The 22,830-nt window shown below is 52.1% G+C and overlaps 1 protein-coding gene across 9 annotated transcripts in view; it reads right to left on the bottom strand.

The window, feature by feature from the left end:
• TCF4 (transcription factor 4) overlaps positions 1–22,830 on the bottom strand; it is an 80,177-nt gene that overhangs the window by 31,529 nt on the left and 25,818 nt on the right. For all 9 annotated transcript variants that reach the window (XM_039567222.1, XM_039567223.1, XM_039567224.1 and 6 more), the window contains 2 exons: positions 9,635–9,696; positions 7,605–7,701 (listed from right to left, as the gene is read on the bottom strand). In XM_039567222.1, coding sequence (XP_039423156.1) covers positions 7,605–7,701; positions 9,635–9,696 — 159 coding nt within the window. The remainder of the gene's footprint in view (positions 1–7,604; positions 7,702–9,634; positions 9,697–22,830) is intronic.

The raw sequence follows: 22,830 nt of genomic DNA, 5'->3' as shown, positions 1-22,830 counted from the left end.
AAATAAATTCGAGGAATAGCAAATTTTTAGGGTTTTTAGAACCGGACAGAGCCATGGCCAAGTCCAGGGCTCTGCCTTGAGGACTCTCCTGCCCGGATCCACCAAAGCTGGATTTGATATTCCCTCTTTTTAAGTGCAGCTTGTTCCTCTCGTTCTGTCTCCTCAGCAAATCCCATTACATGATGGAGGAAAAATGTGGCCTGGGAGGAGGGAACGAGCGGAGCTTCAAAGCCGAGTCCTTCCCAACATTCTCCAGGTGTGCGCCACATGGGCCGGCCCTGGAATCGCAGCCGCTCGGGGGGCGATGACAGCTCTGCAGAGCGGGATCAAAACCATTCCACATGGAAAAAAATATCAAAGTCGGGCGAAGAAGCCTTCTGCCAGGCAAGGAGGGGGAAGCCAATCCCACAAATCCGAGTGGGAAGGACGGGGTGGTTAAACGGGGAGAGGCAGCTGGGGCTGCCACGCATCGCTAACGTTTATGGGCCCACAAAGCACATCCTGAATATCCCAGCTTCCCAGCGGGACGGGGCAGCAAGGGAACTCCCGGCCCAACCTGAGTCCAAGAACACTCAGGCTGCGGGAGCCGAGAGCTCTGGGCTGATCAAAGCTCTGGTTCTGTTCCGCACAAAGAATGCCACACCGAATTCCAGGGGAATTCTAAAAATGTGCTCGGGAGAAGCTCAAAGATCATGGAATGGTTTGGGTGGGAAGGGACTTTGAAGCTTGTTTTGTTCCACGCCCTTGCCATGGCAGGGACACCTTCCACTATCCCAGGTTATCCCAGCCTGGCCTGGGACACTGCCAGGGATCCAGGGGCATCCTGTGCCAGGGCCTCCCCACCCTCACAGGGAACAATTCCTTCCCCATATCCATCCATCCCTGCCCTCTGGCACTGGGAAGCCATTCCCTGTGTCCTGGCCCTCCAGGCCTTGTCCCCAGTCCCTCTGCAGCTCTCCTGGAGCCCCTTTAGGCCCTGCCAGGGGCTCTGAGCTCTCCCTGGAGCCTTCCCTCCTCTGGGCTGAGCATTCCCAGCTCTCCCAGCCCGGCTGCAGCCCTGGAGCAGCTCCACGTCCTTGTGCTGTAGTGGGCTCCAGAGCTGGACACGGTGCTCCAGCCGGGAATACACCGTATCTGGGAAACCATTTGGAAAAATTCACCGGCTGTTTGCTGAGCCTGAGGGTTCCCTCAGAGGAAAATTCCTCCTGCCCCGTGCGAGCTGTTGCTTATGGATGGCCCCAAACCCAGTCTCCCACCCAGCAGCCTGAATTCCTTGTTGGAAAAGACATTTTAGAGGAGTTCAGGAACAAAGGCTGCCGCCAGGGCTGTCCCTGTGGAAACTGAGGGCACTGAGGATGGGCAGGAGTTGGACAGTTGGATGTTTTCCCCATACACACGACACAGACCTTTTTTTCTTTACTTAGGAATTCTGGGATGGCTCCTCTCTGGTTTAATCTGCGCGCTGATGTTCTCACCCACCGTGTGATCACCCAGTCTGGAATAATCCCTATTTCCTTCAATATTTCTTGCCTCTCTCCTGGGAAATTTAGAGCCGATTCTGGCATCTGTTCCCCGTCCTCTTTTGTGAACACTGAGGCGAAAAATCCATTTATTTTTTAGCAGTGTCTACATCATCTGTCAATAAATTCCCCTTTCCGGCTCTAAGAGGTCCTAAAATTCCCTGTCCTGGCCTCCTCCTCTTTCTGCATCGTCGTGATTGTTTATCTTCACCTAGGGCCTGCTCCTGCTTTTCCCTTTGCTTCCCTTCCCCGAATCCGGCGTTTTACATCTTTTATTCCCCGTTTCCTTCCTTGCCTTTCATTTTTAATCCAGCCCGTTCCTCCTGGATAATTCCCACAAATACAAAGAGAGATACAAACACACACGCCGGCAAAACTGGAGTATTTTGTTGTCAGCCTAATTTCTTCTTCCTCCTCACACTGAATCACCACGTTCGCTTCCCAGAATATCCCTCTTTTTTCGGACTAGGGAATATTCAGACCGCAGCTGCACAGTAAAAGTTTGCGGGAGAAAGGAATAAATGGGAATACTCTGATTTCAGTTAGGAAGGAATATAATCTAATTAAAGTCCTGCTGGTTCCTGTTAAACCCGTGCTCCGGAGCTTTTTATTTCGCATGGTCCCAGGATCAAAGCCCGGCCCCAGTCCCGGCTGCCTCGTCTGGTGTGAGAACCGGTGCTGTCCCTAATTCCGACCATATGGCGAGAGGGATCTGCTGGCATGAGGCTGGGGAGAATTCCCGTGCCCTCCCGTCAGCCCCGTTTTATCCTCCCCACCGGAGCTCCTTCCCGTCGGATCTCATCTCCTCCGTGCCTCCGACCCAACGCGGCCGAGGGAAGAGCGCTTCCCCAAAAAGCCGCCAGGCGGGAATTAAAACCTGAACTCCAAAAATCCAGAGGACTTTTTGCTTCCAGACAAGGGAGAGGAAGGCTCACCTTTTGTCCTGGATGGAGAGGGAAAAGCCCGGAGGGGATGCCGAGAGTTTTAAGCACGGCCTAAAGCGCAGCCAGCACTAAGGCTCAGCCCCCCCGGGCCCTGGCACCGGCAGCTCCGGCTCTTTTTCCAGCACAATCCAGCCAAAGCTCCCCCAAAAAGTTGATTTTATTTATCTAACTCCTCCTTTAATTCCCCATCTCTCCATGCTGGGAAGTTCAGACTTCAGGGCTGGGCTGCGAATGCTTATTAATTAAACTTGGCTTTGTTGGACACTCTGGGCTTTAACTAAGAGCATAACAAACCCTTTGTTTTTCCCTGCTTAACGGAGCGTGACTGCCTATGGAAATGACCCACTAATTCACCAAATTTGTTTTGTTTCCCAGATTTTCCCACATGTCCATTTTCCAGCTGTAATGCAAATCTCCGCCCGCAGCCGGTCGTGTCCCCCCGAAGAGCGTTGGGACCTCGAGGTGATGCACAGTCATTAAGGGGCTGCAGCCACTGCAGCCACAACAACTCCAGCCAGAAAACCCCAAAAGGCAGGAATTCATTTCTAAACCCTCCTTTTGGGAGTGCTTTTAACTTGGTTTGCATTTTTTGTGTTGCCTTTTTTTTAAGTCGTTCTTTCGGATCGTGGAACCATTTTTGTTGGAAGGGACTTTAAAAGTTCATCTTATTCCAACCCCTTCCCACTTCCCAAATGCAATAGATCTACAAATGGAGTCCTTTGCTCTTCAGGAATATTTTCAGGAAGTCACTTCCAGGTTTCTCTCAATACCCAAACAGTTGGGAGCTCAAAATTCCCTCTGCCCCCAGCCTCAGCTCAGCTGGAGAACAGCAACAAAAGCTCCTAGGAAAGCCAAGCTCCAATAATCCCTGGAAAAGGCAGGAGCTTGTTAACTGCTGGATTTTACTGGGAAAGCTGCTTCCCTACGCAGGAGATAGAGACATTGGAGCCTGGAGAGAGCACTGGAGCCTGGAGAGAGCACTGGAGCCTAGAAATCAGAGCATTTCTGGGTCGCTGAGAAGGCAGAGCCGGGCTACAGGCAGGAGTCTGGGATTATGGGCAGGAGTTTGGGATCAACGCAGGAGTCTGGGATTATGGGCAGGAGCCTGGGATCATGGCAGGAGCCTGGGATCATGGCAGGAGCCTGGGATTATGGGCAGGAGCCTGGGATCAACGCAGGAGCCTGGGATTATGGGCAGGAGTCTGGGATCAACACAGGAGTCTGGGATTATGGGCAGGAGCCTGGGATCATGGCAGGAGCCTGGGATTATGGGCAGGAGTTTGGGATCAACGCAGGAGCCTGGGATTATGGGCAGGAGCCTGGGATCATGGCAGGAGCCTGGGATCATGGCAGGAGCCTGGGATCATGGGCAGGAATCTGGGATCAACGCAGGAGTCTGGGATTATGGGCAGGAGTCTGGGATCAACGCAGGAGTCTGGGATTATGGGCAGGAGTCTGGGATTATGGGCAGGAGCCTGGGATCATGGCAGGAGCCTGGGATTATGGGCAGGAGTCTGGGATCATGGCAGGAGCCTGGGATTATGGACAGGAGCCCAGGATTATGGGCAGGAGCCTGGGATTATGGACAGGAGCCCAGGATTATGGACAGGAGCCCAGGATTATGGGCAGGAGCCTGGGATTATGGACAGGAGCCTGGGATTATGGGCAGGAGCCCAGGATTAGGGCAGGAGTCTGGGATCATGGCAGGAGTCTGGGATCACGGCAGGAGCCCAGGATTAGGGCAGGAGCCCAGGATTAAGGGCCGGAGGCCGCTCCTTCTGCCTCCAGAGACGCCAACTGCAGGCTGTCACACAAAATAACTCCTTAAAAACGCTTGTTTAAGTACAAATCCCAAGGAATGTAAACTTCCCTGAAAAGTCTGTAGGACAAACTCATATTTCAAGGCTTCGCTCCTGCACATGAATTGCCACAGTCGACAGTTTCTATTTATACATCTGCTGCTGCTTCCCAAAGAAATGGAGATGTCCTTGTCATTTCTTTTCTCCGGGACCGCAGTTGAATGCTGAGCTCGGAATCCTGACTGGCAGCACTTACAAATCCATTAACTCTTGATTGGGAACGGGAATTTTTCCATCTCCGCCTTTGTGGCTCCTACAAAGCGTTTTTAAGCATCTTTCAAGGCTCCAGGAGATCATGTGGGGTTTGGGTTTGGAATACCTCCAAGGATGGAGAGTCCCTGGCAGTGTCCAAGGCCAGGCTGGATGGGGCTTGGAGCAGCCTGGGACAGTGGAAGGTGTCCCTGCCCATGGCAGGGGTGGGCATGAAATGATCCTTAAAATCCCTTCCATCCCAAACCATTCCATGATTGCACGACTCAGAAGGCAGCACAAGGCTGCTCCAAGCCCCATCCCTGACATTCCTGGACAGTTTGGGCCGTTTCCCTCCAGGTTCCCTGTGCCCCTTTCCCAGCTGCAGAGCGGGAAGCGAAGCCACCTGCCATAACAGAGGTGGTGTGAAAAGGAATTAATGTTCCCGCCGTGCCAGACACTGAGGGAGAAAATGCCGAATCTGCCAGGCTGCAATGTAATCCCATTTGAGGAAATGTTGAAATCATTCCTGCAGAAGGTTAAAAAAATACGGAGCGGGCTGAGTCAGATCCACAGCATGGAAAATTTCATCCCAAATGTTTACAGTTTAGCAATTGAAAGCGAGGCCTTTTAATGCTGTGTTGGGTAAACTTCACTAATCTGCAAAAAATTCCAGTTCTCCTCATAACAACGGGAACGGAATCAAAGCTGCCGGGATGAAAAGCATCGGCCGCGGCGATGTTCCGACCGAGACGGGGAAAATCCCATTAAAAATGGGCACGGGCACGGAGCAGCCAAGGAACACTGGGTGGAGTTTGGGGTTGTTCGGAGCACTTGGAAGCACAAACCTAAATATTCCTGCTCAGCAAAGCGAGGGGAGGGATGGAATTCTAAAGAACCGGCAGCTGTCCCACTGTGACCACAACAACCACGGCAGAGTATTCCCAGAGGAGCTCCAAAGGTCACCCCATAAATCAGTGGCACCCAGAACCCACATCTAATGATAGAATCGTGGAATCTGCTGACTTGGAAGGGATCCACGGGGATCATCCAGTCCAGCTCCAGGCCCTGCACAGGGCAATCCCAACAACGCCAGCCTGTGCCTGAGAGCATTGTCCCAATGCTCCCGGAGCTGCTCCTTGCAGGAAAACGCTCCGTGAGAGTTTAAAAGCAAATTCCTCCTTGTGGGAAGAGGATTTAGCAGGATAAGGTCACTCCCAAAGAGGACACCTGGGAACGGGAGTGGCAGTGGGAAGCACCAGCACATCTGGAGCTGGGGCATGGATGAGTGGTGGCCTTGGCTGGGCTCAGTGGTCTCTTTTCCAGCCCTAATAATTCCATGATCCCGTACCCATCACTTCCCATCGGGAGCAAGTCCATCTAAGCCAAGAGAACACACCAGTATAAACCAGTTCAAGCAGGATGACTGTCAGGCTCTGGACCAGAAGGAGGAGGGTGGGAAGGAAACGGCAGCGCGGCTCTGCCAGTGCCAAACCCCAACACCCCGATGTACAGGGACCCTTCCCTGGGAGAGCCCGGAGCGGTGCCAGGAAAAGGGAAATGATGAAAAGCAGTTGGAATAAGCGGAGTCGGAGCCGGCAGCCTCGTCTGAGCAAAGGGCCCTGCGCAGCGTCCCTCACTGCAGTGTTTAGATTCCTCCCAAAATCCCAGATTCCGACACGAGCGGCGCACGGCAACGCTCCCACACACCATCCCGGAACCACAGCGTCCTGCCCGGGGCTGCTCACAGCTTCCCATTCCCATCCCCATTCCCAGAAGGCATCACGATCCCCAGCCCAGGCCCTGGGTGCTGCTGGAGCAGGAGGGATATGTGCACCCATCCCACTGGGAAAAGCCCTCCGAGGGCATGGAGCAGGACCCTGAAGAAACAGCAGGGGCTTCCCCAGCTCCTCATCAGGAACTTCGGGAACCTGCATCCTTGTTACCTAGCCCAGGTGCCTCCAGCTGTGCTTTTATGAAACCATTATTTCTTAAACCGAGGGGAAAGGGTGTTTTCCTTAGAGCTGGCAAAAGCAGGAGCGAGGTTTCTCTGGAACGCAGGGGCAGGGAGAAGAGGGAGAGACCCTTCCCAGCTCCCCAGACTCCAGTTAAAGGCTGCACTGGGAAGCAGCCGCAGTTTCCCCTGGGCCCCGTGGCGTGAGTGCAGGAGGGAGTGCTGAAATTTCCAGGCTTTCCTTGGCTTCTCCCAAGCCTTTCACAAAGTGCCGTAACCGTGCTTTGGCTGGGAACCCGCACGGACGGCTACAAGCTCCAACACCATCCAACAACTCCCAACTATTTCCCAATATTTGGGGATGAGGGATGTGTATTAGAGCTGAGGAATGATGTATCGCAGCCACAGCTCCGTGTTTCTCTTGGAGCAGGCTCAAGGCTTTAAAGGGAAGCGTTTGGTTCGCTCATGGATGGAGCACGGGCGGGATCTTGGCCCAGCCTGAGCACGACCAGTATTTTGACATCATTTATTTACTTTAATCAAACTCATTAATCAGCCTTAATTAAAGAACACAGCGATGGCTCCCTCATAAATAATCACGGGGTGTCCAAACCTTTTAGCGCAGAATCCCAGGATCATTCCAGTTGGGAAAGATCTCCAGGATCATCGGTGCAGCTGCTGGCCGATCCCCACCGTGTCACCAGCCCTGAGTTCCTCGGACAGCTCCAGGCACGATCCCTCCCACTCCACACAACATTCCCAGTGTCCCCCACCACCTCTCTCTCTGTTCCCTTTGGGATTTATTTATCAGGATTTCAAAAAGCTTGTCCTGCTTTAAAAACCCCGCTCTGAGTGTGTCCAAGGAAAAAGCCAAACCTCATTTTGCATCACAGACCCAGCAGGGAAACACGGTTACAGATATCAACTATTGATAAAATCAATGGAGGGAAAATAATAAACACCATCACAGCACAGTTTTCATACCTTAAAAAATGGAAAATTAAACCACATCCCTGTTCCCACCCTCATGCCAAGACCCAAGAATGAGGCTGAGTGCTTGAAGCCCCCCTGATTTGATTTCTCGTCCATTGATCCCGCTTCCCCCACCCCAGTAAGGGAGGAAATTCCATGTTCTTACTTTGTATTCTGGAATTGACAAAGGGAGGAGAGAGATTGTCGTGTGAGCCGAGGTCTCTGCTCGCCATGTGGTCATAGTGAGTCCCATCTCCATAGTTCTGCCGAGAAATCGGGAAAAAACACAGTTTTACACCTTGGAACAGCATCTCCCCAACCGGGAGTCCACAATTCCCTACTCCATTTGAAGGCTGCTCTAAGGAACATCATTCCCTTGAATTTTTTTCCTGCCGACTGGTGGAATGACACATTCCGGAGCACTTTCTGTGCTGTTTCTAACATCCAGTTCATCAGAAAGAGAGCCCTGACTGGAGGCCTGGGATGGTGTTCCTGAAATTCTGTGTGGGGCAAATCAGCATAAAGCCCTCTCCGAAGAGTCTTCCTGCTTAGAACACGGAAGAAAGGCTCCGGAGGAACCAAGTCTCCCGCTGTGGAAATTCCATTCCAGCAGGAGAAAGCAAGGTCAGGCTGTTTGCGGAATAATTCCGCGACTTAATGCCCAGCCTCGATTCAAATTCCCGAATCCTTCCCAGGCTCGTGCTCCTTTTCTTTCTATCTCCCAACTTCATTCAGGGGTTTGGAGGCAGAAATAATCGGTGTGTGCCAATTCCCAATTTCCTTTTCAAAACATTTTTCCCTCGGAAGCAATACAAGTGTCAAGGGGAAAAAAAAGGGCAGGAAAATCAAACTGACAGATGGAAGCGGGAATGACGTCAGGGATGCAAAGCAGCATGGAAGAAGAAAAGGTGGTGGGATTCCTTCCTCGGAGGCAGGGATGGGGGAAATAAGGGATCCCCTTCGGCTGCCGTGAGGGGAAGGACACAGACTGAGGATGAGGAGGGGATGAAGACGGGGATCCTGCTCTTCCTCGCCATTCCAGGGCCTGGAGCTGCCGGAGTCCTGATCCTTCCAAGTTAATTGGGAAACAATTAGGAAGCAATTGAAACAAATGTAAATAAGGGCACGAGGAAGGCACTTTTTGCCTGACCTAGGAATATTCCATGTGTTTGTAGGGAATAAACAGGGAATAATCCGTGAGCCACGGGCAGCCTGGAGGAAGGGCAGAGCTGGGATGCTCCGGCTGGGAAGTGGGGCTGCTTCCACGGAGCTGCTTCGGGCTGGCAGTGGCTCGCGAGGATCCAGCTGCGCTGCTGGAAATAGCTGCTCTTCCCACCAAGGCATCCCAATCCCAAGGTGTCGAAAAAATGTGGATAACTGTCCACAGGCACAATTGAACTGACTGGGCCCAGCTGTCTCACAAATCCCAGCAACCATCGAGCCGGAGAGCGGCTCGGAAGCTGCATTCCCACAGGGAATTCCGCTCCTGCACGAGGAGCACGGGAGATGCCGTGCCCCATTCCCAGCCTGGAGCAGAGGTGGGCTGGGCTGGAGCTTGGATAGCCCAACACTCAGGGGGATGTGCCAAAATGCCCCAAATTCCAGCCACGGCCGAGGAGCAGGGTTTGAACCCCACAGCGCAGTGGCCGAGGCGGGAAGGGCAGGGATGCGGCTGCTCCGGTGACAGCCTTGGTATCCCCTCTCCAGCTTGGTCATGGAATGCAAGCCCCAGCACGGGGATGGGTGCTGGCCCTCTCTCCTCAGACTTGGGAACACCTCCCCTCCCGAAAAACCCCTACAAATCCAGCTGCAGAGAGTGAAAGACTGGGGAGCAGCCTCTGCTCCCCTTTGGGGTGGGGAGCTGATAGATCCCAGCAATAACGGTTAATTAATATTCATAGAAATCATGGAATCATGGAATGCTTTGGCATGGAAGGGACCTTATGGATCAGCTCATTCCAACGCCATTCTGTGGGCAGGGCCACGGCCCCCTCGCCCAGCTTCCCACGGAGCCAAACGCACTGCCAGGCTCAGGTTTGAATATTAAAATATTAAAACATGAAAAGAAGCCACTTTAATGAGAATCCAACTTCCCAGGCCGGCTTTTCCGCATGCTCCGCGGCCGGCTCAGCCGAGGATCGCACGTTTCCATCTGCAGGAAGCGTGGCTGGGGGATAAAGATTAGATTCTACTTACCCGGGATGGACTCGGATGTCCTGCATTCCCCCAGGACCCTGAGCTAGTTCTGTCTTCTACATCTGGGGACAAAAAAGTTCTTTAGGCTTGGTGGAAATCATTCCCGCCTTTTGTGAGGGCACTGGGAAATTAACGCTTCAAATTAATCTCCCGGTGCCTTTAATTAAGAGCCAGGCACGAGGAGCCGAGGCCAGGAAGTGGCTCCTGACCCCCGGCTTAAATGAACTCATTGAAATTCACGGCGGGAAGGAGCCGGACCCTCAGGAATGCTGAGGTCTGAGCAGCGAAATTCCTTCCTGGCTCCAAAGTGACTTCAGTGAAACAGCTCCCATCCTTCCCAAGTCTCCAGCAGAAAACAGGGATCGACAAACACTTCAGACAGCACGAAGGCGGAAGGGAAAGTACAGGATGTGTGTTTTACCCGCCAGCATCACCCAAGGAATGCAGGAGGGCTGGGCCACATCCCTGCCTACAACAGGGAATTGGGAATTGCCATTCCCAATGCTCCGTCTCTGCTTCCCACTGAACGCTGTGGGATGGAAGGGATTTTAAGGACCAAGCACTTCCATCCCCTGCCACAGGGATGCCTTTCGCTATCCCAGGTTGCTCCAAGCCCTGCCCCACCTGGCCTGGAACGCTTCCCTGGGCAAACACTGATGGACTGGGCCACACTGCTTAAACCCACGCTTTGGCCATGGTAAACCCACCCAGGTGTGAGGATCAGTGGGAATTCCAGCTGGAGGAACCGAGCAGGTCATGAGCACTTAAAATCTGGGTGCTGCCACTGAATCCGGGCGATTTCCAAGATTCCAAACCCGACACATTTGCGGAGTTTAATTCTTTCCCCCAATTAGGAATTCTATTCTCTCCATAACAGATGAACACGTTAATAGCACGAGACACTCGGAGGTAAATATTTAATTAAGCTCCAGGAAAAAAAAAAGGGAAAGAAACTGTGGATCATTTACCTGACAGATCCGATCAACCATTCCATTAGGTTAATTAGGCAGATTTTTAAAAATCAGTTGTGTTATGTAACAGGCAATTAACTCTGGGGAGCCCCGATCCGTCTCCTGATCCAAATCACGGGATATTACCCCATTGATTCCGATGGGCAGCGTCCCAGGCCGGAGCAGGGCTCCCAAAATCCGGCAGGGAGCAGGAGGGCTCAGCCCTCGGGAACACGGCCCTAGTGTCCGTTCTCAGTGACACTCCAAGGAAAGAAATCACAGACTCATGGAGTGGGTGGGGCTGGACGGGATTTCAGGGATTATCCAAGCACACTGCCAGCATGGGCAGGGACACCTTCCACCAGAGCCGGGTGCTCCAAGCGGGAACATGGCCAGGAATGGGGCAGCCACAGCTTCTCTGGGAAGCTGTGCCAGTGGCACCACCCTCAGAGGGAGGGATTCCCTCCCAGTAGCCCACGGATCCCTGCCCTCCTGCAGAAAGGGACGAGCCGCGACTTGTGCTGGAGTTGCATCCCAGCCGCCTCCCAATTTTCCTGGTATTCCACCCGAAAAGTGCCAACTGCTCCCGACCCTCTGCGAAGCATCAATGAGGAGCCTTAATGAAGTAAGCCTGACGGATAAATCCATTTCTTTCTCCCTAATCAAATCCAAGCAGGTTGACATAACCCAGGAACTTAATCCAGTTATTCCCTGGTAATTGGAAAAAGGCCCTTTAGTTCTCATTAAAACAATCTTTGGGGATCGGCAGAGAAGGCGGCTCCAGTTTTAATGCTTCCCGAGAAAAGCCCCAAGATCCAGCCCCCTTCAGGAACCCGGATTATCTAATTCCTCCATCGGAGCCCAACATGGAGTTGTTGTTTCCGACCACTCCGACTTTAGCTGAGCTCCAGAGGGAAAGAAGGTGGAAACACAGATCCAGAACAAAGCAAGCTCCAGCTGGAGGAAAAAGCGGGAGTTTTACAACCTCCTAAATTTTCCGCTGGGATACTGAGAACTTCACAAGGTCATGGAATCGCTGTCAAGGTCGGGAGAGACCTTCCAGAGCCCCTGGTTTGGTGGAAGGTTCCCTACCCATGGAAATGGATGTGATCCGGAAGGTTTGGAAGCTCCTAAGCCTCATTCCAGGAATTTCTTACGGCCTCTCCAGGGCTGGATTACTTTAAGGCAGTGAAACCCCAATGACACCAAAGTCAAGGCAAAAATTCCTTGGTGCCTTACTCTCGGACATGGATTTATCCCAACAAACTCCAACGCTTCCGCCACCGGCTCCTGGAAATTTAAGCACTGGGATATTCCCATCAGCAATTGTCATGGGCAGGTTTGGGAATTCTCCTCAGGAAATATGTGATAAATCAAGTGGGATTTACAGGATCAGCCAATCATTAGGAGGGACCTAAGGATCATCCCATTCCATACTTTCCATTCCGCCAGGCCACTCCAAGCCCCACCCAACCTGGAACGGGGCAGCCACAGCTTCTGTGGGCAACCTGGAACAAGGTGAGCCTAAGAAAGGCCATGGGATTTGCAGGAATTGTGTCCAAACCAGGGAGGGTAGGGAGACATCCGGGACTGCCGATTATTATCATATTCCAACATGATAAACAGCCACTTTGGGATTGCTGCTTCCCAAAACACCTTACACCAGGCCTGCTAATCCCAATTAACTTCAACACGCCTGGTTGGTGGATTGAGACCTTTCCTGCTGTTTTGCTCTTCAAAAGAGCTTGGATTTATCCGAGTATTAGGCTGAAAAACTACATGAAAAAACCGAGCTCAACAAAATACAGAAGAAGGATTAAAGAGGAAGATCAAGGGAAGAAGAAACCTGGATATTTGATAAGCTAAAGGACTGGAAAATTTAAAATGCACATCCATTGATCCCATCTTTTTTTGAAGGTTTTGCTCTAAATATCATCAGGACATGAGAAGAAAAGCCCAAAACAACAGGCAGGGAGGTGATGTGGAAGAAGGACGGGATGAAGGCCTCCAATACTTGGAAAATTCATTTCTGGAATCAAACAGGCATTTCATTTTCTGCCTGAATTTCCAAAGCTTCCACAAATATCCATGGAGAGTTGGAGACACCACTCTGCAACACCAGCAGCGTAAACAAACCTGAACTGTTCCCAATGTCATATTCCCAACAAAGAATTCCATTGTGCTGCTGGGGGGTGAGCTCATAATTCCCCACATTGTCCCGGGAGCCAAACACGGCTATTTTCCAGGACATAGACTTTGTGTGCACGGACGCAGCTCTCCCAGCTCTGCTCCATGCCCTCATCCCAGCCTTTAATCCGCTCTTCCCAAGGCCAGAGGGCACCTCCTGGCTCTCTGCATGAGGCTGGGGCTGCTCCTGGAAGTGTCCGAGGCCACGCTGGATGGGCTTGGAGCAACCTGGAATAGTGGGAGCTGTGCCTGCTCCCTAGAAACCCTTCCAGCCCGAAGCATCCGGTGATTGCTGGTGTGGAACACTGGGATGCCCTGGGAGGGCTCCTGACCCCAGGAGTCAAAGGGGACTTTCTTATTTTAGCCTTGTTTTGTTCCCTCGCTGGGAGAAATCTGCACCAAGCTTCAGCATAAATAAATTCCCAAATTTCTGTCATTTGGGGAGCCTATGAAAACAGGAGCTTTCCAAGGAACATCAGAAGGCAGCTGGAATGTTCTGGGAGATGCTACAAAACACTGGGGTGATGCTACAAACAAAACACTCCTGGGATGTGGAAGAGAAAATCATTTTACCACAGAATTCCAACTTGGAATAATGCCATATTCCTCTCTCCTGTTTGTTCCCTCGCTCTCCACAACTCCCTGAGAGGACAGCGGAACCAGCTGGGGACTGGGCTCTGCCCCCAGCAAACAGGGACAGGTTGAGAGGGAAGGGCTTTGAGCTGTGCCAGGGGAGAGTCAGGCTGGATATGAGGGAACATTTCCTCATGGAAAGGGCTATCCTACCCCGGCAGGGGTGGAGCCCCCATTCCTGGAGGGATTTAAATCCATGTGGATGTGGCACTTGGGGACACGGGGCAGTGCTGGTGCCCCTCCATGGTCTCAGAGGGCTTTTCCAACAGCAACAAAAGAATCCCTATTCTTCTCCCCCAAAGTTTCCCTAAAGCTCTTCAGGCTTCCCTGAATCTCTGAGGGAATGAATCCCACCCTTTGGAGCTGCTCCTGCAAAGCCGCAGAGATTTATGGATACCCATGGAAAAGCAACTTACACCCTCAGAGTTGGATCAGGCATGGAGAGGAGGAAGAGGGAAGGAAGAGGGAAGGAGAAGGGGAATGGCCACCTCTAAACCCAGTGCTGTACTAAGTGAGAATTCCCTGCTGCCCCCCAGCCTTCTCCAGAAAAGGAACCGAAGACTGGAATGGGAACACGCAGCCCTGGGAGCGGGTGCGGGTGACATCTGACTGGGATGAGGAACGCTCCAAGTGTCTCCCAGCTAATTGTGCTTTGTAATAGCAAAGCTGAAACGAGGATAAAAAAAGCCTGACATGCCCATGAATGCCAAATGAATTCATCCCGCTCCGCGCGAGCACGGGGAACACGGATTAATTCATCACCGTGGGATACACAAAGCGCTCCCACCCGTCAGAGCCGGGAGAAAAGGATTCCTTTCCTTGGGATACACACGGAGCTGGCCGCAGGTAGGGCTGGCCAGAGCTGCGCTCCCTGGGGAGGAGCTGTCCCGGGCACCCAGCCACCAACAGGGACACGGTGCCTCTGCCACCCACTCCTTCCCTAAGGAATCACCAAGGGAACCTCCTAGCCTCAGGAGTTCATTGGGATTTCACTCCTTTCCTCGAGGGCTTCTGCTCTTCTTACAGGCTAACAGCGAATACCAAACAGAACCATCAACCCCAGAATGGTTTGGGTTGGCAGGGATCTTCGGGATCATCCCACTCCACCCCTTGCCATGGCACACCTCCCACCAGAGCAGGTTATCCGAGCGCTGGCCAGCCTGGCCTTGGACACCTCCAGGGATGCAAGGACATCCACAGCCTGGTCCAAGGTTAGATCCAAATGTAGCCACAAAACCTCTTCCGGCTTCAACACCTGCACAGCTGCTCCCTGCCCTTCCCTGGGTCCAGCTTCCCCAGATCCAGACTCTGGGGCCTTTTCCCTGGACTCTTAACTCCACAACTCCACTGCACTCACTCATAATGGAAGCCTGAGAAACTCCCTGGCACTTGAGGAAAACTTCCCCTCTCCGGAGAACAGCTGAGCCACGACTGCAGCCCTTGAAGCCTCTGCCAGGGATGGTTTCCGTAATGCCGGCACTTGATTTTGTGTGGAAAACTCACGGAGCGAGGGGCCCTTCAAGGCTTCTTCATCTCCTACCTCTGAGCTCTGCCCTTTGCCCCTGCAGCATCTGCTCCCTTTCAACCTGCCCATATGCTCCGGAGAAACTTCCAGAGCTCCAGCCTGTTCCTGAGAAGGCAGCAATTCCTTGCTGAGGGAACTCATTAAAACTGAACATCCTAAGGAACCACCTGGAAGGGGAAGATGGAAATGCTTCTGTGTCTCACCCTCCTGGCTGGACACGAGGCCCATGCCTACACTAAGGACAAGTTTGGGCACCTTACTGGAAACCCACTGGCTTTAGATCATCCCTCAAATCATCATCCTAAATCAGAGAATGCCGCTGGAATTCCAGCTGGGAAAAGGCCCTGGCTTTCTCCAAGATGTTTGGAGCACATTCTGTACTTTTTCAACCAATGGGTCATTAAGAACTAAATTATCCTTAGGAGTGTCTTCTGAAAGGAATAAATGACATCCCTGCACCAAGGAAGGATAAACTCAGCCACATCTCCCAGAATGTGCTGTAGGACCCCGCTGGAATATTTGTCCCTGTCACTCACCCCGACAGTGCAAACCAAGCCCGAGCTCAAGGGGTGGAAACTTTCCACCCACCCGTCTGGAGACAGTTCCTCTTCAGCCGCCCTCTGCCCCCGAGGGGTGCATTCTGAATCAGAGGGGCTTTCCTGCAGAGCCCGGGGGGAACTCCCAACCTTCCTCCCCTCTGCTGAGCAAACCCAGCCCTGGCCCCACCCCAAAGCTCTGAGGGCAGCTCCGAAGAGCTTCCCAAAGTGCGGATCCAGAGGATCGAAGGATTTCTGTGGAAGCTGCTGAGCTCCCTGTGACGGCCACGGAGGCAGAACGCGGGCGACCGGGGCCCAGCACATCCTGTTTACAGCCTGGGCTGCTTCCGAAGGCATCCAAGCATGGCAATTGTTGTCCTTCGGAATATGGTAATTGGGATATTTTTACCGAGCTCCAGAACATATTTACAGCCCACAGCAGACTTTCAACAACAATGCAACTTGGAGAGCTGTAAATATGGGACACTCATCCCCAAACACCCAGCTATCCTTCAACACGTCTTGGCATTTGGGACAGCAGCTCCATTCAAAACATATGGCAGGGAAAGCTTTCCCATTCCAAGGAACGAGGGGCTCTGCCCCCTCCTGCTTTCGCTTTCGGGGCACTTCAGGGACTCTGGCCTGGATCTCCACTCCCTCCCTGTCCAGCTGGAAAAGGAGAGGGCAGATTTCCACCATGAAAAGCATCAGGATGGCCAGGAACATGCAGAGGCAGCACCGGGGGTGGACAAGGCCACCACACCAATTCCAACCTGGGCAAGAGCTTAAATCCATTACTCAGTTTCCCTCAATAAAATCCTGAACAGTTTGGATTGGAAAGGATCTTAAGGATTCTCTCATCCCAGCCCCTGCCACGGGCAGGGACACCTTCCACTGTCCCAGGGTGCTCCCAGCCCCAGTGTCCAGCCTGGCCTTGGGCACTGCCAGGGATCCAGGGGCAGCCCCAGCTGCTCTGGGCACCCTGGGCCAGGGCCTGCCCACCCTTCCAGCCAGCAATTCCTTCCCAATCTCCCATCCAGCCCTGCCCTCTGGCACTGGGAAGCCATTCCCTGTGTCCTGTCCCTCCAGGCATCCCTGTGGAAAGGGCAGGTCCCTCTCCCACCAAGGCGTTGGCAGCATTTGAGGGGATTTCCACAAGTCCACGTACGGAGCTGGAGCCGTGGAGAGGCCCAATTTATTTTAATTATCAGTGTTTAGAAGCGAGTAAACAAAGAGAGATGGGTTTAATGAAAAGGGACGAACAGCATGGGAGCAGCTGGAAGGGGTTTTTTCTATCCCCACTGCTATTTTATTCCAGTCTTTAGTCACTTCTATCCCCAAATAAAGCAGTTTTAATCTAGGCCAGAAATCTAAGACCAGTTTTTATTCACATGTGCAACTAAAGCTGCGGACTCTCCATCCCTGGAAGTGTTGGAGAGGGCGTGGAGCAAGCTGGGCTAGTGGAAGTGTCCCTGGAGGGGTGCAATGGGATGATCCTTAGGGTCCTTCTCACCCAAATCATTCCAGGACCCTACAGTGCAACGCAGGAATCTCAGTGTTAATGCTGAAGTACTACAAATCTCTGGCCCTCCACTTAATTTATTCAGGGCTTGCCTCTAAAAATCAAACCCCACAATAAATTGTGGTTTCTTTGTGCTTCCTGAAAGGCTTTTTTTATCACGCCCCGTTTGTTCCTCGGAGGAGCAACTCCAACCCGCGGCAAAGGGCAGGATGGGTTGGCAATGACCTGAAGGGAGCAAATCTGACCAGAGCAAAAGAAACCCAGGGAACACTTGGCAGATTAAAACCCCTTAGAAGCAGCCTCCTCTTCGGCTGAACCCCAGCTCAGCCCAGGAAAACAGCTGGGAACAGGAAGCCTCCCCACCCTCCCAGCCAGGCATTCCTTCCCAATATCCCATCCAGCCCTGCCCTCTGGCACTGGGAAGCCATTCCCTGGGTCCTGTCCCTCAATGCCTTGTCCTAAGTCCCTCTGCAGCTCTCCTGGAGCCCCTTCAGGCACTACCTGCGACCCTAAACATGATTAAATAACCAAAGATCCTCTAAATTTATATCCAGCCCCTAAAAACTGTGCACACAAAGCTTCCAATAAATCCACCAGACACCAAAATCCAGCTCTGCACACGCTGCATAAGGAGGCTCCTTTATGAGCCCGGAGTTTCCCGTGCTCTCCCGGAAGAACCAGCAATTAGGAAGGTGAGGAAAGGTAATGGCTTTCAAACACCCTGCTAATCCCAATATTAGTGCCTTGCAAAGGGAGAACTGCCAGGGATTTGGAGGAATGCCCAGCGATCTGTCTTACCTTCAGTCATAAAACTGTGCTATAAACATGAGCGAGAGACTTTGGATACCCTTTAACCTCCCCTTTTCTTTTTCCCAGGCTATTCTTTAGCACCAGTGCTAATCCAGTGGCTTTAAAACCTGCTGGAGAGATCCATCACCGTGCCAACGGGAAGCCTTCTATTTAGGATATGGATCTTTAAAGTCGACTTTATTTCACTGCCATGAAGGAGTGTTTAATCCTGGAATCCCTTCAGCTACCAGAAAAAAAAGCACGGCAAGGAAACGCAAACCAGCGTTGGGAATGGGAAGAGCTGACTCACTGTTCCCAGACTGAGGGATCCCTGGCTGCGGGATGTACCTGAGGTGACCTCAATCTCAGTTTCTGTAAGGCAGGGACCCCCCTGGCGTGTGCAGGGGGTGGCTGTTCCCTTCCCCTCCCACTTTCCTGGGAAGGAGACGACCCTGTTACCCCAGGTGCTGGAGATATCCCACGGCAAGGTGTTTGAACTCCAGATCCCTGAAGTGTCCAAGGCCAGGCTGGACAGGACTTGGAGCAACCTGGGATAGCGGGAGCTGCCCCTGCCCATGGCTCTTAAAGCTGAGCTTTAAGATCGCCCCGTCCCAAACCATTCCATGATCCCATCCAAACTGCATAAAGCAGAATTCCCTGACTTTGCCATGTTTTCCTCCTGGTGCTGCAGATGGAATCCGAGCAGTGTTTACAAACCCGACTGGAACAATCCCAAACCCAACCCGAATAAAACCGAAGTCAAGCCCTGCTGTGCCAGGCCGAGGCCCCAGGATGGGCTTGTTGTGTCCCTTGGGACCAGGGCTCCGAGCACAATAACAGCAGGACATGCCTCATTTCCGAGGCTTTGGGAACTTCCTTCCTCTCCGCTGCGCGCTGCCCGGCACTCGGAATATCCTGTTGTGTGTGCGAGCACGGATCAATCCTGACAAAACCCCGGCCAGGCCTTTGTGCACACTGGGATCAACTGGAAAGGACAACGCAGCAACAGAGCTCCGAGGTGGGCTTGGGATTTCATCGCATCCTGGAATGGCTTGGAGTGGAAGGACCTTCAACTCATCCCACTCCACCCTGCCATGGGCAGGGACACCTCTCACTGTCCCAGGCTGCTCCAAGCCCCATCCAGCCTGGCCTCTGGAATTTCATGCCGTAATAACTTGGATCCATCCACGCTCAATCCGTAAGAGCACCTTTGGGGTGCTCAGACACGAGCTGGTTCCTGCCCTCAGCAGCTTCAGAAGCTCGGGACGTGCAGCACCAGAGGAATTCCTCTGGGATGGGAAAACAAACTCCAAGTCCCCGAAGGCGATGCGAGGTTTTCCAGCTCCAGCTGAATCCAAGCTGGGAATAGGAGCTTGGAAGGAAGTTCCCACACAGCAGAACTGGGAGCCAAACAAAAGCCATTGTGTAGAGAGGAGCATTAACAAGAATTAATATGTTTTAGATTAATTGTTAAAACATACCGGGACAAAACTTGAAGGATTTGGATAAAAAAACCCCAAATTTACTGGAAAACTAAATTGATAGGATCAGCTGACCCCTCAATTTCGGGGAATTATGACCTGCCCACTCCAAGCCCCATCCCAAATGTAAGGAATAATCTTTGTGAAGCCGCTCTTAATTAATTCCTGTGTAAATAAAATCAGAATCAGCCCCAATTCTCCCAAGAGAAGGGAATCAAAACAATGTGGAGCCGCTTGCTCAATCGCTCCCCAAACTCCGTATTTCAGCATTTCCTCATGGAATTAGGCATCCTCAGAAATGTCAACGTCTTCATGCTAAATGGCTTGTCTACAACCACATCATAAATCCCTGGCTGCGCTGGATCCGACCTGAGGCATTCCAGGCTCCCATTCCCAGTGTCAACAGAGCATTTAAGCCCCTAAATCATGCAGGCATCTCCACCTCTCCGTTTGGAACACAGGGATCACGCTGGAGCTGGCTGAAATTCGGGATACGAGAGCCCAGCCAGCTCCCATCCCCAGCTCCATCACTGGCTGTGGGGCCAAGTGCTCTGCCCCAAACCGGGCAGGGCCTCTTCAGACACCTTTTCCTAAATTCTAGCAATGCACAGTTTCTGCGGGTCTTCCCTACTTCATATTCTGTAAAAAACAGGAATTGGGTGAAGTAAATCAACGACTCGGCCCAAATTTAAGCCCAGCCCAATCCAGGGTGACAGTTTTGCTGCAGAAGCAGCAAAGGCAGCTCCGAGTTCACTGTGTATTTATTTTTTATGGGAAATCTGGATAATGGAAACCACACACAACCTCCTGGATTTTTCCTATAAATATCTCAGCAGTCCCAAACCTCGGAGCACAATGCAAATCCACTCGGCTTTGACTCCTTTCAGGAAATTCTCAATGACTTCCTGTCACAAAGTCCAATAATCACTGTCTCTTCCCCAACCATTCCTAACTGCTCTGCTTCCAAAGCGGGTCCCAACTTTCTCTCCAGGTTTAAGTAAAAAGTCTCCTCTTTGCATCCCCGACTCTTCCTCGGGAGCCAGGATTGCATTTGCCATGTTCCTGGGGGATTTCCTGTTCTCTCACCTTACCATCAGGAACACAAACTGCAGGCTAGGCTCATGGAAGGAGATTTAGCCAGGTACCCTGTCGTCATTCCTCATGGAAGTAAATCCAGAGCTGTGGGTGTGAAAACCCCTGGCAGCCTCAGGACTTACTCCTGAGAGCAAAGCACCTTCCTTCCCAGAAACCCGAGCTGGCCAGGAGCGTGGGATACACAGGAATACCTGGAATCGTGGAATGGTCTGGGCTGGAAGGGGCCTGACAGTCCATGCCAGTCTATCCCTGTGCCATGGGCAGGGACACCTTCCCCTACCCCACATCCCTCCAAGCCCATCCAGCCTGGCCTGGAACACTTCCAGGGATGGGGTATCCACAGCTTCTCTGGGCAATCTTCTCTACATCCTCACTGCCATTCCCAGAAGTCCTTCCCAGACTTCCCTCCCTGCATGTCCATGCTAACAACAGCTCCAATTCCCAGAAATTCCACCCCACAACAAAAAATAAACCCAACCACAACACTCCTGGGCACCCTTGAAAACAAGTCCAGGGAAATCCACAGTGTTTGGACCACAGGAGAATTAAGGGCTCCAGCAGTGGACTGGGGATTTGACCACAGTTGTGTTCCTGGGACAGGGATTTACTCCAAGGATCCCACTCAGGGTTTACTACATGTGGATGGAAATAACAGATTCATTCCCACTTCCAGGGAGATAAAATTATATCAAATCCGGAGTACGGCGGTGCCGGGATCCACCACAGCTTCCAGGGAGCTCCAATTCCCTGTTAATTACCCCTGGAAAATAATTGGGTGCCAAATCTGGGCACACTCCTCACTTTGGCAGCTCATGACAGATTTGTCTATAAAGTGCTGGGAAAATAAAGACAACTTTTGAGCAAATTGATCAGAGTGCAAATATTGATCCTTTTGGCCCTCTTGGCATTCCATAGATTTCCTTGGAGTTCATTAATTAGGGAGCGTCTCCCTTGTAGAAAGGAAAACTCTTCCCAGCCTCCGTCTGATCCGGCATTAAGCCCCTATCTGTGATAATAACTCCTCTAATCCGGAATTACCGGAGTTCCTCTGGAGTGACAGGAACTACATCACAGGGCTCTCCTTGCTAGGGAGAGGATGCCACTCACAGGAGCGGGACTTGGGCATAGGAATGACTGAAAAACCGGGCTGGGAAGGAAAGGTTGAGCTCAGTTCTAAGCTCAGTCCAGGTCAGGCTTACTTGTCGTCCGGAGAGGCCATGGCTGCCCCATCCCTGGCAGTGCCCAAGGTCAGGCTGGATGGGGCTTGGAGCAACCTGGGATAGGGGAAGGTGTCCTTGTCCATGGAATCCCTTCCAACCCAAACTATGCCACGACTCCACAAAGCCAGGGAATCCAGCTACAAATCCAGCAAATAACCTGGGATGTCGGAAATAACCCCACTTGCTACCTCCAGCTCCTTTTCCTGTGACCTTTGTCCAGGAGGATTTGATAGCAAACTCCTAATAAAGGAGTTGGCAAACACGTCGGGAGGCAGCCGCAGCTTTCCTGCTCTCAGTGGGAAGTTTATAGCCTGGATTCTGTTCCAATGGCTGTGCATACCATTAGCATATTTAAATAGGCTGCTTCCCAAATTAAAGTGGAAGGAGCTATAAAATGCTGTTGGCTGTGCTCAGTGTCTCCTTCTGAATCAAAATTGAGCCTTCCCGAAGATGTTTTTCTTCCCTGAATTTCGACAAAGAGGGAAGACTTTGCAGGGAAAATAAGCAAGGCAAAAAGGCAGTTGAAGTACTCAGTGTTTACTACTGAGATACTCCTGACTGCATTTACCAGGAGCACTGGGAGAAGAGGAATTTGAATTCTGGTCAGAATTTACATATAGCAGACAAAAACTATGGAGCGGGCCAGTTTTCACTAGTAATTTTCCCTGCTGCTGCATTCCCTGCATTCCCTCAATTTCCTTGGCTGTTTCTCTGGTATGGATCCCCCAGCTCTCCCAGAGCAGAGGGGCTCCAGCCCTCGGAGCACCTCCACGCTCACACTGGACGGGGCTTGGAGCAACCTGGCCTAGTGGAAGGTGTCCCTGCCCATGGAATAAGATGATTCTTAAAATCCCTTCTGACCCAAACCGTTCCGTGATTCTCTAAGAGTGCTGGAAAACCTGGTACCTTGTTCTGCCTCAAATACAAGGTGCTTGTGTTTATTCCACCCTTGGCTATCCCTCACTTCCAGCCTTGGCTACCCACTCTCCAGCTTGGAGACCACAGCTTGGAGCTCCATCCCCACAGGGAGCCCATCCCAGCGCTCCCAGCACTCCCAGTCAGCACATGATGCAAACCAGGAGGGAGCTGCTCCTCTCTTCCTGCTGAATCGTGGCACGAAAGCAAAAGGAAACACATTCTCCTAGTCCAGCAGAAATATTCAAGGGGGTGAGTCAGGAGTTCCAAAAATACATTTCCTAAGCTGCAAAACAGAGCTGGATGTTGCCATGGCACTTTGGGAAAATTCACAAGTCTCCAG

The sequence above is a fragment of the Corvus cornix genome, chromosome Z, assembly GCF_000738735.6.
Source record: "Corvus cornix cornix isolate S_Up_H32 chromosome Z, ASM73873v5, whole genome shotgun sequence".
NCBI lineage: Eukaryota > Metazoa > Chordata > Aves > Passeriformes > Corvidae > Corvus > Corvus cornix.
Note: the sequence above shows the minus strand (reverse complement) of the source record. Positions and strands in the feature narration are given on the sequence as shown.